This window comes from Nothobranchius furzeri, chromosome 17, assembly GCF_043380555.1.
Source record: "Nothobranchius furzeri strain GRZ-AD chromosome 17, NfurGRZ-RIMD1, whole genome shotgun sequence".
NCBI lineage: Eukaryota > Metazoa > Chordata > Actinopteri > Cyprinodontiformes > Nothobranchiidae > Nothobranchius > Nothobranchius furzeri.
The window spans coordinates 57,311,339-57,325,908 of NC_091757.1; the positions used below are offsets into that span (position 1 = coordinate 57,311,339).

Below are 14,570 nucleotides of genomic sequence, written 5' to 3' on the forward strand. Positions count from 1 at the left end.
ATTTCACCTAACAAGGATTATGATTTTAACTGTTTTATTATACAACACCTGCGTAAGAAGATGTGGATGGTTTATTTTTATTTTTTACTATCTGAGGTTTCAACCACAGTTGTTACCTATTTGGTGAAAAGTTTAAAAGTGTAAATGTAAAAGATTTAAACGACACGCGACCATACTCCACGTATCCAGTAGGTGTCGCAAACACAGCTAAAACCTGAAATAAATGAGAGAAGAAGAAACCCCCAAAGAACAAGAAAAAGAAAAAGAAATACATTTTTGATTTATCAGGAAAACAACTACATTTTAAATAATCTGTGTTATTTTTTGTTATGAGGTTTTTTCTTATCGTTAGAATATTTCCTGGTGTCTAAATGGGTGCACATTACTGCGCCATTTGTAAACAAACGACATTCTCCGGGAAAAAACATGTTTTCGGAAAAAGTCACCAAAGCAGACTTAGAGTCGTTCTCCTCAAATTTACTGAAAAGGTGAGAAGACTAGAAACCCAGCATTGTTATAATTTCCTATATTTTATTCTTGCAAATAAAAATAGAAATTGCTGAACGTCGCTATGCTAATGCTAGCTAGCAGGAGTAGATTTTGTATTTTTTACTCAAAAATTAGCAAACATTTGTTATTGTTTATGTACATTTGTGTTTTATTTTACGTTTCCGATTATATTTTGTCTTCTGATTTCTTGTGTTTCACTGATCAGTGTGTAGGTCCGTCAGACCTTTCCAGCTTGTTGTAACTAACTGAAAAAGTAGCATTTCCCAGGAATTAAGCTTTTAGTAGATTTGTGGTTGTTCTGTTTCTCAGGTGAAAGAAGCTCGTCGAACACTCAAAAAGCCTCAAGTAGAAAAGTTTGATTGCACCCAGCACAAGCAGAAGATCTGGTGCTACTGCTGTGAGGTGGAAATAGAGAGAAACGTTACAGATGACAACATGACTGTACTGTATGGAGGCGTAATAGAGCACATGGCCACGTATGTTTTGTATTATTTTATTCACAAAAAATGTTTTACTCATGTGAAAGCAATTATGTTTATTATTAACACCCTTTCAAACAGGCATAGATTACCGTTATGGAGGAATATAAAACGTTTATGTGTTTTAACTTCAGACCAGAGCATAAGAATAAAACTCACAAGTTCTGGTGGGACAATAAAGCAGACCCAAAGTTGAAAGACAAAGTCCTTTTCACAGCGGAGGAAGCTGAAAGGTACAGCTAGTGACACAAATGTTTATTTTATTATGTTTTTTTTTTTTAACAAAACGTTGTCCTTGTTGATTTGTTTCTAGATTTAAAGCTGAAGTATCAGAGGTTTTGGAGACATTTGTGGAGAAGGAGGATGAATATATTAAACAGGTATTGGAAAATTTTACTAATAATGTATTAATTATATGTTCTTAATCAGCATCCTTGTTCTAAATCATATGTATTTGTTGCTATGTGATAAATTATCTTAGGTTTTATCATAAGCTGAGTTAAAGTTTTGGTTCAATTTAGGCATAATTTCAACACCTTTGTGCATTACCGGATGTACCGTTTAACATAGTTACACGAGTCAAGACTGAATAGATGTGAAGATTAAATAAGGACTTCCAAAAAAATTATATTTAATAATTTCTTTATTTCGTATGTCTTTGTGGCTGCAGGAAGCTAAATTTATCAGGGCCCAGGAGAAACATCGTCAGGAGGTCATGCAGACTCTTTTAGAGGTTTGTTTTCCAGGGATTCAGTGGCAGTATCCAACACTGTGACCTTGACTGTTTGTATTGTACGATGAAAAATCTCATAATTCTCCTAAATTATCATTGACACCTTTAATCTTCAATAATTTATATTTTTGCAAAATTTTGATGGAATTGAAGCTAGAAGCAGACATCACCGGCCACACACGAGTGTGAACAATGTTCTTCAAAAGTTTTGTTTTAAAGTCACATTTTTATAACACATTTTTTTCTGGAATCGCACAACAGCTTCGTGAATTCAACTCTTACTGTCAAAAAGGTCAAATTCAACATTTTCTCATTCAAAACCAAGCCGTAGTTTAATTTAAAGAGCTGAAGGTAAATGTTGACATTAACTCTAAAGAGTTGTGAAGAAATCTGAAGTAAATTAGATGTTAGATTTCCTCTGTGAACCCCTGTTGGCTTTTCCTGAATCCATATCAGCGTAAAGAAGAGCCGGAGTTGTCTAATGGACCTAACAGCAGCAGGCTGTCTGCAGAGGTTCCTGTCAGGTAACGCTGTGGCACTCCGCAACATTTGACTCATTTTGAGTTCATAATTTTATGTGTTGATCATTTTGCGTGCGAACCAGCTCTCAGTTACAGAGTCGAGGGTGGGGCCAGCAGATGGGGAACGCCTTTGCTGATTCCATGTCTGAGGTGACCCAGACCGCGGCAGGACAAGGCCTGACGTTTATAGGTTATCAGGTTTGCTAAGAGAGCTTCATGGTCTGTTAATTAATTTTATTTATACATGAATATAATCTGTAGTTTTTGCTGTTGCAGGATTCATCAACCAGTGGGAATGTTCATACAGGTGTGTGAGTTTTGGAGCTAATGAGATGCTGGGACAGTAAGAAAACCTTAAAGAGCAAGTCACCCCCTACCAGAGTATTACTCCACTCCCACTTCCTGTTTGAAAAATGCAACAAATGCTGTTGCCTAGCAGACCGAGAGGGCGGAGCCGCTAACAAATACACACACACACAGGCTCACAACAACATTGTGACATCATATGGTACCAGCTAACATTCTAGGGTACCTCTTAGCCAATAGCGATGGCAGATTTAAATTCAAACGCAGTGCAGAGTTTTTACCTGACAACGGCTCAACACTGACAGTTTTAGGCAGAAAATCTAAATTTGAACTAAAATGCAATAAATTCAATTCAAAAATACTTCATTAATCCCAGAGGGAAACTGATTGCTGTAGTAACTCAGGATAATAATAATAATCAAGTCATCAAAGAGGTGTTGTATATTACAATGGCTGTTGGCAGGAAGGATCTCCAGTAGCGGTCAGTGTTGCAGCCAAACTGAAGAAGCCTCTGACTGAAGACACTCTTCCGTTGTCGGACAGTCTTGTGAAGAGAATGCTCAGGGTTGTCCATCATGTTCCTGATTCTCTGGAGAATCCTTCTTTGCATGATCTCCTCCAGCGGTTCCACAGTCGTCCCCAGAACAGAAGCAGCCTTTTTTATTAGGCTGTTGAGCCTTTTCAGGTCCCTGCTTCTGATGCTGACCAGCACCTGATTTATCATTGCCCATTATGATCGATGGGAGAGATGGTTTGAATTTCTTCTTTCTCTGTCTCCGTTGTGCTCCCGCTCTGCACCCACGCTTCTTGCGTTTTAGCTCATGTGGGATTTGTGGCTTCAGTTGAGGTATTATTTCAACCTTTCCAATGTTAATCAGCTGCTACCGATTGTAAACCAGCTTGTTACCATGGTTACGCATCATAACAAATGCTCAAAAAGTGAAAAAATAGCAGTAAAAATCCTCCAAGCTTCACAGCACCAGAAACAGAAAAGTAAAGTGTCAAAAAATACAGTTTTCCAACATGCAGCCACCCAGAGCAGCGCAGTTCCGGAAAGTGCTAAACTATTGACTACACGAGTCTGCAGCACGATTAGACACGCGTTTATGTAGTTTATCAGGAAAAAAAAGTTGATTTGGGGGTGACTTGCTCTTTAAAGGCATCTTGTACATATTTTTCAATCATTTTCTTGAGTCATTATGTGCTAAAATAACCCTTCACAGGACCCCCACCGCCCTCTGTGGCCAGAATACTGCACTTGCAACTTCAGAGTATCCGGACCAGTGCCTGTTAGTTTTAATAAGTAGAGCTGACACGCCAGCGCTGGAGTCTGCTTCCAGCACACGACTCCTGTTTGTTTTAAATCTTGAACGCAGCCCATTTGTTTGATTTAGTGATTAACTGCTCCTGAAGGCCGAGGAGATGTAGTTAGTTGAAGGTGTTTAAAAGATTAACGCACGGCGAGGAGGAGAGTTTCAACAGACGCTAGGGGGTGCTTCAGACTGTGTTCTTAATAAAGTTTTCTAAGGTACGAGTTTAGCTGAGATGGACCGATGTGGGTTTTTCTGTTGCAGACTGATGTGAGTATGTAAAGGTCACGGTCAGCTGATGGCTGATATCTATTTGCATCCTAAAATGTCAATAAAACAACTTTTATGAACCTGAATCAGATTTTGAACCCTGAATTTAACCACTTCAGTTTATTTACATAGCGCCAAATCACGGTGAGTCATCTCAGGGCGCTTCACAAAATAAGAAAAATAAGACGTTCCAACTGAGTTCAGTTCAGTTAGTTAAACGTTTCTTATGTAAGGAAACCCAGCTGACTGTGTCTTTATAGCAATCTCCAAACTAAGCAATCATGTAGCGACAGTGGAGAGGAAAACTTCCCGCTAACAGGCGGAAACCTCTTCAGTATGAGCAGCCGTCCGCTGCGACTCACTGTCACCAGCTGTTGGATTGTTATTTCCTGCAGTCCTCAGTATTAAAATCAAACATTTAACAGAAGTGAATCAAAAAAAGGAAGAAACTGACCAAGTCTTAAATGTGCAGGTCAGGTAAATAAACAGAAACGTTAGCTGACTATAAACGTTTAGAGCATTTATTAAGCATGTGCTTTTCAGACACATGAATATAAATGAAATTCTGCAGCAGCACCAGGCTTTTAATCGGCTCTACTAAATAGGAATATCGGCCCGATTCATCGTCTATCACTGGTTCTGTTCTGACAATAGCTGCTTCCGTCCCTGGTTGAAGTAAAGTCGGATGCTTTTAAAGTCTTACTGCTTTATTGTGACATCAGCATTTCCACATTATTACAAACATGGATAATATTTCAGAATTAGTTCAAGTTTCTGTACGTTAAGGGGAAGTCTTGTCCACCCCCTCTCTGTTTTAGGCGCCGTTCCTCCTTGGCTCCAAGACGATCCTCTAGAAGGGACTTCAGGAGCTGCTCCACAGAAGGAGATTGGTCCGTCACTCCAGGACTTCCTCAAGCAGAGTAAGAATCTGAAAGCTTTACTGGTCGTGTTGTATTTTTGTCATAAAGGGGGAATTTGTCTTACAAATGCGCACACATTCAAAAGGATGCTATCTAAGAGTCATCTGATTTTACCCTGAGTTACTCTGTCACACAGCAGCTTTTCCAGTTTCATTAAGGGTGTCGTGTCATTTTCCAGAGGAGCAAGAGAAGCTGAAGAAACTTCCTCCAAACCGAGTAGGAGCCAACTTCGATCACAGCTCACACACCGACGCCAACTGGCTTCCCTCCTTTGGAAGGGTGTGGAACAGTGGGAGGCGCTGGCAGTCCAGGTGAGTTCACAGAATAAATGCATTTTAGTTTTTGTGTGGAAAATAAAACCACAATACAAGGTTGCTGTCGGGCTATATTTGTGTTAGCTGTTACAGTTTAGCTCCTGTGTGTCTGCAGCATCTTGTTTTAGTGCACTAATGGCTGCAGCGTTGTTTTAAAAAGATGCTGCGTGCACACGGCTGGCAGAAAGGACCGGTCACGTGTTCGTCTGTCTCTCAACAGGCATCAGTTCAGACAAGAAGAGCGGCAAAAGCGGAAACAGAAGAAGCAGCATGGCACAGAGAGCTCAAAGAAGGCAAAAATGACTGAACAGCTGTCGAGTTCTGGTGTATAAAATGTGACGTTCTTTAACTCAGGAGTGAAATTATGCATACGCTGATTTAGGTCTTATACTTTATTACTCATTGGGATTACTCAGTCCAGGCAAGCAAGACACCCTTCTGCTATTCATATGAAGGAATGTGTTTATGATGCATATGTTGAGTAGGATTTGTAATAAACACTCACTACTGAACATTTTAATGTACACGAGGAACATTAAAATTTTATTTAAACAAACTTCACTGTAACAAAGTGTGTGCAGTCTGTTTATTGGTCACTAATTTGTCCGTTTGTAGTTTCTGCAAACAACCCAGTTGGTTTGACCTCTTTGAGTCATTTTAGAAAATGACCAGCAGAGGGCGCAAACACTCCAGCCAGCTCAAGACTCTGCTGAGATCAACAAGCTTGTTCAACTTGATCAGTTTGCTGGGAAAATGCAACGTAAACAAAATCAGCTGTATGTGTGTCTGTTTTACTTTGCTTTAGACTGCACACACAAATAATAGACTCACGTTTTCTTTTTTAGATTACGCTGCAGAAAGTTACAGGTAAAGCTGCCAACTCACACATCTTCAAGTTTTCAAGAATTTTATTATTTACAAAACAAGTGCAAAGGAAGTTGGTTTCTAAGACACAAGCGTGTCAGTTGTGTAAAAATGCACTCTTGTGTGTTTTCATTTGACATTAAAAGGCTAATGGGGTAAAAATAATTAAAGAGCAAGTCACTCCCTACCAGAGTATTACTCCACTCCCACTTCCTGTTTGAAAAATGCAACAAATGCTGTTGCCTAGCAGACCGAGAGGGTGGAGCCGCTAACAAATATACACAGGCTCACACCTGCATTGTGACATCATATAGGGTACCTCTTAGCCAATAGCGATGGCAGATTTAAATTCAAATGCAGTGCAGAGTTTTTACCTGACAACGGCACAACACTGACAGTTTTAGGCAGAAAATAAAAAGTTTAACTAAAGTGCTAAACTATTAACTACATGTCTGCATCACGATTAGACACGCATTAATATAGTTTATCAGAAGAAAAAAGGTAGATTTGGGGGTGACTTGCTCTTTAAATATTTGATCCAGTCTGGCAGAAGTCTTTGTAAACGGTTGGTGATCATCAAGCATGCTTAATTAATTTGTACCATTTTGCCTTTAATTATTACAATCCTAACCCTAACTTAAGTCCTGATTTTTACTTGGCTGCTCTGGGCGGCTGCATGTTGGAGTAGCTCTGTTGACTATATGTAAGTTTTGCCTTTTTTGGACATTTTTTCTTCTAGTTTCTCAAGAAAAACTGTATTTTTTGACACTTTACTTTTCTGTTTCTGGTGCTGTGAAGCTTGGAGGATTTTTACTGCAATTTTTTCACTTTTTGAGCATTTGTTATGATGCGTAACCATGGCAACAGGCTGGTTTACAATCGGGAGCAGCTGATTAACATTGGAAAGGTTGAAATAATACCTCAACTGAAGCCACAAATCCCACATGAGCTAAAACGCAAGAAGCGTGGGTGCAGAGCGGGAGCACAACGGAGACAGAGAAAGAGGAAATTCAAACCATCTCTTCCATCTATCATAATGGGCAATGATAAATCAGGTGCTGGTCAGCATCAGAAGCAGGGACCTGAAAAGGCTCAACAGCCTAATAACAAAGGCTGCTTCTGTTCTGGGGACGACTGTGGAACCGCTGGAGGAGATCATGCAAAGAAGGACTCTCCAGAGAATCAAGAACATGATGGACAACCCTGAGCATTCTCTTCACAAGACTGTCCGACAACGGAAGAGTGTCTTCAGTCAGAGGCTTCTTCAGTTTGGCTGCAACACTGACCGCTACTGGAGATCCTTCTTGCCAACAGCCATTGTAATATACAACACCTCTTTGATGACTTGATTATTATTATTATTCTGAGCTACTACAGCAATCAGTTTCCCTCTGGGATTAATAAAGTATTTTTGAATTGAATTGAAAACCAGAAGGCAGCCAAGAAGAGTTTATTAGAGGAACTAAGTTGCCTAGAGCAGTGTCCTGTGTGCTCTGGGCCTTCATTTGTCGCGTCAGGCCTCCTCTAAGGGCAAAGTGGTGTGCTGTGGGTAGACAGGCGTGGATCCAGGGCAGCATGAGGATACAGCATATAGCTGGTCTATTCTTAGCTCTGACAACATGGCTCTCACTAATTCAGTTCATATGTGAGGAAAGAGGGGGATTAGCATAGTTCTTCTGTCATTTCTGCGAGTATCGATGATATTATTTGCTAATGATTTTTTCTTTGAACATTAGTGTTGAGAGTTTAGAGGAAGAAACGGCTGATTACGTTAGGCCGAGCACAAAAGCCTTCCCTGGCTGGCACTAAAGTCCGGGAGGGTAGAAAGCACGTGTACTGGGTGGAGTTTAAAGTTATCCAACAGCCAATGGCGTTGAGGTGTTTTTGAATAAATCTGCATATCTTAAAGTGGATTATGGTCTCTGTGTGCTGATTGGTTAACCAGGATGCGAACTGCCAATCGCATTAACGATAAGAACCCAGCTGGCCGTTAAGTCCCGCCTACCGCGGAGTTGTCAGTAAACCCCGGAAACGATTCTTAAAGAGACAGGAGGCATATTTTTGCTCTAAACCACGAAAACAGCTGTGAACACACAAAAAAAGAAGACAGGCACGTTGAGGAAAGGACGTTATGTTCGTCTGTGTTTCAGGGCTGGGTGAGAGGACGAGACAGAAACGAACGGAACCATTCCCACGTCACATTTAGAGCTAATGCTTCGGTCTTCTGCCGTTAGCCACCTGGAAAAGCGACAACGTAGCACTCCTCACGACAGAGATAACAAAAAGGCCAAACTCCGAGACGACACGGACGCTCGGTTCTGAACGCCTGGACGTGTTTTTCCTGCCGAGGAGCGGGTCCTTCCGTGAGGTTAGTGACGCTAGAACCAGCATTTAGCCAAACTAGTTGTCTTTTAAACCGCATTCATACGTTGTGTGCGTAAGTGTGTCAGTAAGGAAACGAGACAAAATGATATTTACCTAGTAATTTAAAAGGCTTCAGGTGAAATACTTGCCCCGTAAGCGTGCATGGGATCAGTCATCATTTAAAAATGTGAATGAGATCAAACAATGCAGGAATTCATACTGAGACAGCTGATGGACTGACAGTAGGGTTACAGGGGGCGTTCCCCTGCTTTGTCTCACTTTTTATGTGTTTGCATGCAATCTGCAACGCTTAGAGACACAAAGTTAAAGAATAAGCCCAGTGTCCTGTTATGGTTTCATGTGCATCTGATAAGAAAATGCTGTATTTTCTTGCTCCTCCTCTGGTTGTCCATCTATGTTCAGAGAAAGAGATCAGCTAGAATGAGTGATGTATTATATGTGAGGTTATGACTGAGCATAAATCTTGGGCTAATGATCCCTGCAAAGCTCATAGGGGGGAGCATAGCATTGCAGTGGGTGTATTGTTCCCTTGGATTGCTCTTGGGAGTTGCATTGCTTCAGCAGTGATCATGCACTGATGTTTAACAGTTCTCACTGCAAAGGTGACATTTCTGTTGGCCTTAAACTGTGTTGTAAAAATGGAACACAGTGGCTTGGTGCTTGCACGTGCACATTATGCACACATGTTTGCAGTCTCACACTGCCTCACTCATAAAGCACTGGTGCACATGGAAATCCTGCAGCTGCTTGCTTCACACACACACACACACACACACACACACACACACACACACACACACACACACACACACACACACACACACACACACACACACAGTGTCCATATCTACATTGCAGCAGCACAGTACATGCATTGCTCCTTATGCCCACCCCCACCTCTCTCTGTCTGGGAGAAAGCAGTGGGCTTTGTCCTCAGCTGAGTGTGACGTCATGCAGATATTTGCTGTAACCAGCCCTGACGGCAGTGTACATGTTGTTCAAGAGACCTAGGTCTGGGCATGTCATATGTTCAAACACACTTGGTCTTAGGTTCCCCACCTCCCTGGGAAAGAAGGAAGCTCTCTCTAATGAATGCAGTATGGCCAGGTGAGACAGAGGAACTCAGTAGATCTGTTCATTTCAAAAGAGAAGATCAAACACTGCAAAGGTAAAAGTATGAAAGCAAAGGAACTTCAGGAAACCCCAGCCATGACTTCCTGGATTTCCTACTTCAACATGTAGAGTTCTGCGTCGTAGACCTGAGTTTTAATACATCTGTAGATAATTATCAAGGAAGAACACAGAGTTGTGCAAGAAAAGGGTTAAATGTGCATGCTTTCATTTTATCATAAGTAATCACCAGTGTCTAGTTCAGATAATGCATGTAAAGAGGTTTATAATAATACCACTGATTCTGCACCTACACTCAGTTTTATACATGGGCAGGTCATCTGATAAACCACGCTACCTAAAGGACACTGTTCATCCCGCTGTCCTCTGTGTGTCCAGCCTGTCTTTGTCCAAATCAAGTGAACATCCTATATTTCTTCTGGTTGTCTGATGTTATGGATGCAGTCCATGATGCTGGTTTTTACCTGCTGTATATGTGTGTATGCCTGTGCATGCCTGCGTGTGTGTGTGTGTGTGTGTGTGTGTGATTATTAAACACCGTGAGCTGTTGGGAGCTTTTTGTGAGTCATCCAATGTGCCCCTGCAGGATTTGATGTCAGAGATTACAGATGATTATGTAGGTTAGATCCAGTCCTCATCACAGCTCTGGGGTTGTATTGATTGTGTGTGTGTGTGTGTGTGTGTGTGTGTGTGTGTGTGTGTGTGTGTGTGTGTGTGTGTGTGTGTGTGTGTGTGTGTGTGTGTGTGTGTATACACACACACACACACACACACACTAGAACTTAATTCCCTGAAACTAAAAACAGGGAGAAATGCCTCTACAGGGGTTACGTTTGAAAGTAGAAAATTGTGCGTTTGTGAGGGCGGTGCTCAGTGGTTCACTCATCTCAGACAGCAAAGGCTGAGATGAAAGATCACTTTGGTGAAAAGCACAGGTAAGGAGAAGAACCTTTTTCACCTAGAAATCAAATATCCTCACACCTCGAGATGCCACGAATATTTTGATGGACCTTTTCTGCAACCGTTTTTCCAGATGAGATGGTGAAGACCTTATAGAAATGTTAAAATTCCCATTTTCTCACTTAAAGCAAATTTCTCTAAGCTTCTAGGCTCATAACTACATTTGCAGTAGTTTTTTTAACGTGTTATACTTGAATAACAAAAACATAGCCTGTGGCTTATTTATTGAACTTCAAATATAAAACAAACTCAAAACATTAAAAAAATAGTGTGTTGGGGTCCTTTGGGTCCTTTTTTCAGTCTAGTAGTGGGGGCAGTTGGCCACACGGGTGCCTGATTTTTAAACAATATATATTTTTATCGGCTTTTATAGATCATTTTAGCTGATGGCCGATATAGAAAAAATTGAATATGTGGGTCAGCCTCTGCTTACAACTCATTCATTCCTACTTTAGACCACTGCAAATGCATTGATTAAATGAGTGTTCCACACCTTTAAGAATCTAATCAGTTTGAACTGAAAACGAGACCCATGTTGACCCACGCTACTTTTATTCCCATACATGATTAGAATCGTCGGTAATTTCGTGGGGGTTAATTAACATGTTGAGCGTTTTCATTATAAGTGCTTTTAAGTAGTTCAAACTGATTTTGCAGCATTCACAGACATGATGTCAGTCATCAGGACTTTACACCATCGGGCCGAGAACATTCCCACAAAGACTGAAGGAAAACAAAAGGAAGAAAAGCGCATCAAGAAAGCTCTCCAAAACTGCAGATGCAGTCTGGAAAAGCATCCAAAGCAGCAACCAGAAAAGGAAAGGCTAACAGGCGCAAAGGCACCGTCATCACATACGTGGCAGGAGTCTCCGAGAAACTTAGAAGAGTCTTCTCCAAACGCAACATCCCGGTAAACTTTAAACCCAACAACACCCTCAGACAGAACCTGGTCCATCCAGAAGACAAAACACCCAAACAGAAGCTCAGTGGGGTCGTTTATGCAGTCCAGTGCAGGGAGGACTGCCCAGATCTTCACGCTGAGAAAACTAAACAACAATTACACAAGAGCATGGCACAACACAGGAGAGCCACCTCTTCAGGTCACGACTCTGCAGTCCACCTACACCTGAAGAACGAGGGACACATTCTGGACAGAGAAGATAGATGGTGTGAGAAAGGAGTAAAAGAAGCTATCTATGTCAAACGTGAAATACCACTTTAAATAGGGGTGGGGGGCTTATATTTAACCTTTCTCGTATCTATAATGCAGCTGTGAATCTCATTCCTAAGCAGTTTCAGTCTAGGTCACACCTTCCTGCATCTAATCAACACAACGACTCATCAGGGAATGGAGAGGCGAGGTACCCAGAGTAGTTTCGGTAGGGATCTCCAAATGCAGCTTTCAGCTTTCACTTCCGATACAATACAGATATTGCAGCCTTCAATACTGACCGATACCGATATCAATCCGATAGAATATCGGCACAAGTCATACATACTTTGACCTATTTCGTAGTGTGGAATGTATGAAAGGCTTGATCAAATGATATTACTCAATCAGAGAGCAAGAGCCAATAACAGCATGGAGAAAAAAAAGAAAAAAAATTGAACCACTGGTTGCAAACATGTGAACCTTGACGGACTGCTTATATCGGAGATTTTTGATGCAGTCAATTATTATCCGATACACTGTTTTTGGGCTGATATCGAATTTCTTCCAATATCGATATCGGAATGGGACATCCCTATGTTTCGTCTCGTTAAATAACAGCAGACAGCTACAGCTTATAAGCTTGACTCCCACATTCCAGTTCGAGTTGACAAAGCTCCTCGGATGAGAAGCGAAATGTCTTCAAGAAACCAAAGAAGTCCAGTTGCCTTCATTTGAACCCTTTGGATTGCCGTGACCTGGATGAATGAGAATCGTCACCAGCACACTTTAGACTTCATCAGTCTGCTTCGTCATTCCTCCAAAACTTGCTTGTGAGATTCTGGGGTTAACAGAAGCAACGACAGAAAGTGAGTTGTTTGCATCGTGTTTTCAGGGTTTATTTCAAATGATAACCGGAATTTGATTGAAAAGCTCACCTAAGAGGAAACTAACATCACATTCTTGCTTTGTCTGGCTGTCCATTTTAATTGAGTGTTCAGTGGCTGTGGTAAAGGTCTTTTCACTCTTAACTTGAATGACATGTTTAAATTCAGCTGACTACAGAAGATGATGGAGGAAGAGGATAGAGCAGTGACTGCACCGCCTGCTGAATGAATCAACATGGTTTGACATTACACTTTGAGAAGCAAAACTCTGCTTTGTAATCTGCTGTCGTCCTCAGTTCTGCTGCTTTAGCAGGTTTAACATTTGTCCTACAAAATTACTGTTAAAGGCAGAAATGCAAATATGTTAGTTTTTGCTTTAAAAAAGAGCAAATAGCAGCACGTGTCTTGTATTTATTGGATTGTGAACGAGATTGTATTTAGTGGTTGTATGATAAATGTGATAGTAACGTAAATTCATGCTTAATGTTTGCATTTAAAGCTTCACAAACAGAATTTAAATAGATGTTATGAAGCCAGTAAGACATGGATGTATGATTTGGGTTGGCTGTTAGAAATACACACGTGTGATTACAGGTTTTCTTTAGTTAGGGACTGAACGACCTCAGATGATTCAGGCACACCGCCCAAGGTCTCTGTCTTCATTTGAAAATCACAAGCTGTAACCCACATTTCAGTCCTACATAAACTATGTCCTGTGTTATTCGCTGATATTGGTGTTAAGATGTAATGTCAGAAATGAATGGTATTGGTTTTGATTCTGTTGATTACACAACTTTTGCATCCCAAGCACATATCCCTTCAGCTGCTTCTCCTCGCACCCAAAATTTCAAAACATGACCGATCCAAAGTTTAGTTTTTAAAATATTTGTGTTTGTTTGCTACAGCCAGCCTTAATAAAACTGAGTCATTTTCATATTTGCACAGATTATGTTTAAAGTTTAAGGATGCATGGAGTGAGATATGAGATGTTAGTAACCTGAAATGATTGTTTTTCATTTTCTATGAGGAGGGACTCCTGCGTATTGGTATCAGTTAATATCTGGATCCGAAATTAGGCTGAATCAGTAAAAAACGTCAATATCGAACATCTTAGAGTATGTTACATTTAAACAAACTACATTTTAAAGGTTATTTAGATTGTTTCAAACAACATTTGCATATCTACAATGCTTTTTTATTGCTTCCTTATGTGCCAGAATTTCTCATTGGAAGGCCCTTCTCTGTACTAAATAGGTCAGAACAGAGCTTATGAAGCCCCTCCTTTGCATTGCTGTTTAGCTCTCTCTGATTTACGGGTTTCTTTAAGTAGAATAAATGGTTGTTGTTAGAATTGACAGATTAGGCTCATCTGGGCTTGTGTAAGAAAATTTGCAATGCAACCAGAAGATGTTCTGGTTTATTTGTGTCTGACATCTCATTGTTCTGTCAAGTTTGTTTTAACAAAAACAATGGTACATCTTTTCTGCTTGTTCTTACTTTTTATTTATATCTGTTGATATTTTTTTTAAAGATTATTGTGCATTCGTGTCTGTTAGGTAGGTCTTGGTGTCTTGGAGCATCGTTTGTGTACACCTCATCGTCATCGTCGTCGTCTTCCTCCGCTTATCCGGGTCCGGGTCGCAAGGGCAGCATCCCAACTAAGGAGCTCCAGACCGTCCTCTCCCCGGCCACCTCCGCCAGCTCCTCCGACAGGACCCCAAGGCGTTCCCGGACCAGATTGGAGATGTAACCTCTCCAACGTGTCCTAGAAATTCTGTCCATAAAGGTAATGAACAGAACCGGTGACAAAGGGCAGCCCTGGCGGAGTCC

General features: G+C 40.9%; 2 protein-coding genes across 4 annotated transcripts in view; both read left to right on the plus strand.

The window, feature by feature from the left end:
• Positions 1-226: 226 nt before the first annotated feature.
• cenatac (centrosomal AT-AC splicing factor) lies at positions 227-5,919 on the plus strand. 2 transcript variants are annotated; one of them, XM_070546241.1, is made up of 11 exons: positions 227-488; positions 796-986; positions 1,124-1,222; positions 1,303-1,369; positions 1,660-1,722; positions 2,179-2,246; positions 2,327-2,441; positions 2,520-2,550; positions 4,948-5,049; positions 5,228-5,360; positions 5,584-5,919. In XM_070546241.1, exons 1-11 carry the CDS (start codon positions 372-374, stop codon positions 5,693-5,695), a joined length of 1,098 nt encoding a protein of 365 aa, XP_070402342.1. In that variant the 5' UTR covers positions 227-371; the 3' UTR covers positions 5,696-5,919. The 2 variants fall into 2 exon arrangements, with proteins under 2 accessions (XP_070402342.1, XP_015828701.3); XM_015973215.3 differs by having other exon boundaries at positions 820-986.
• Positions 5,920-8,391: 2,472 nt separating this feature from the next.
• The window catches only part of atosb (atos homolog b), a 29,077-nt gene continuing 22,898 nt past the window's right edge, over positions 8,392-14,570 (plus strand). Inside the window, exon 1 of one of the 2 annotated variants that reach the window (XM_015973219.3) lies at positions 8,392-8,595. The gene's annotated coding sequence lies outside the window, so the exon portion shown is untranslated. The remainder of the gene's footprint in view (positions 8,596-14,570) is intronic. The other variant, XM_015973217.3, reaches the window with a different exon arrangement.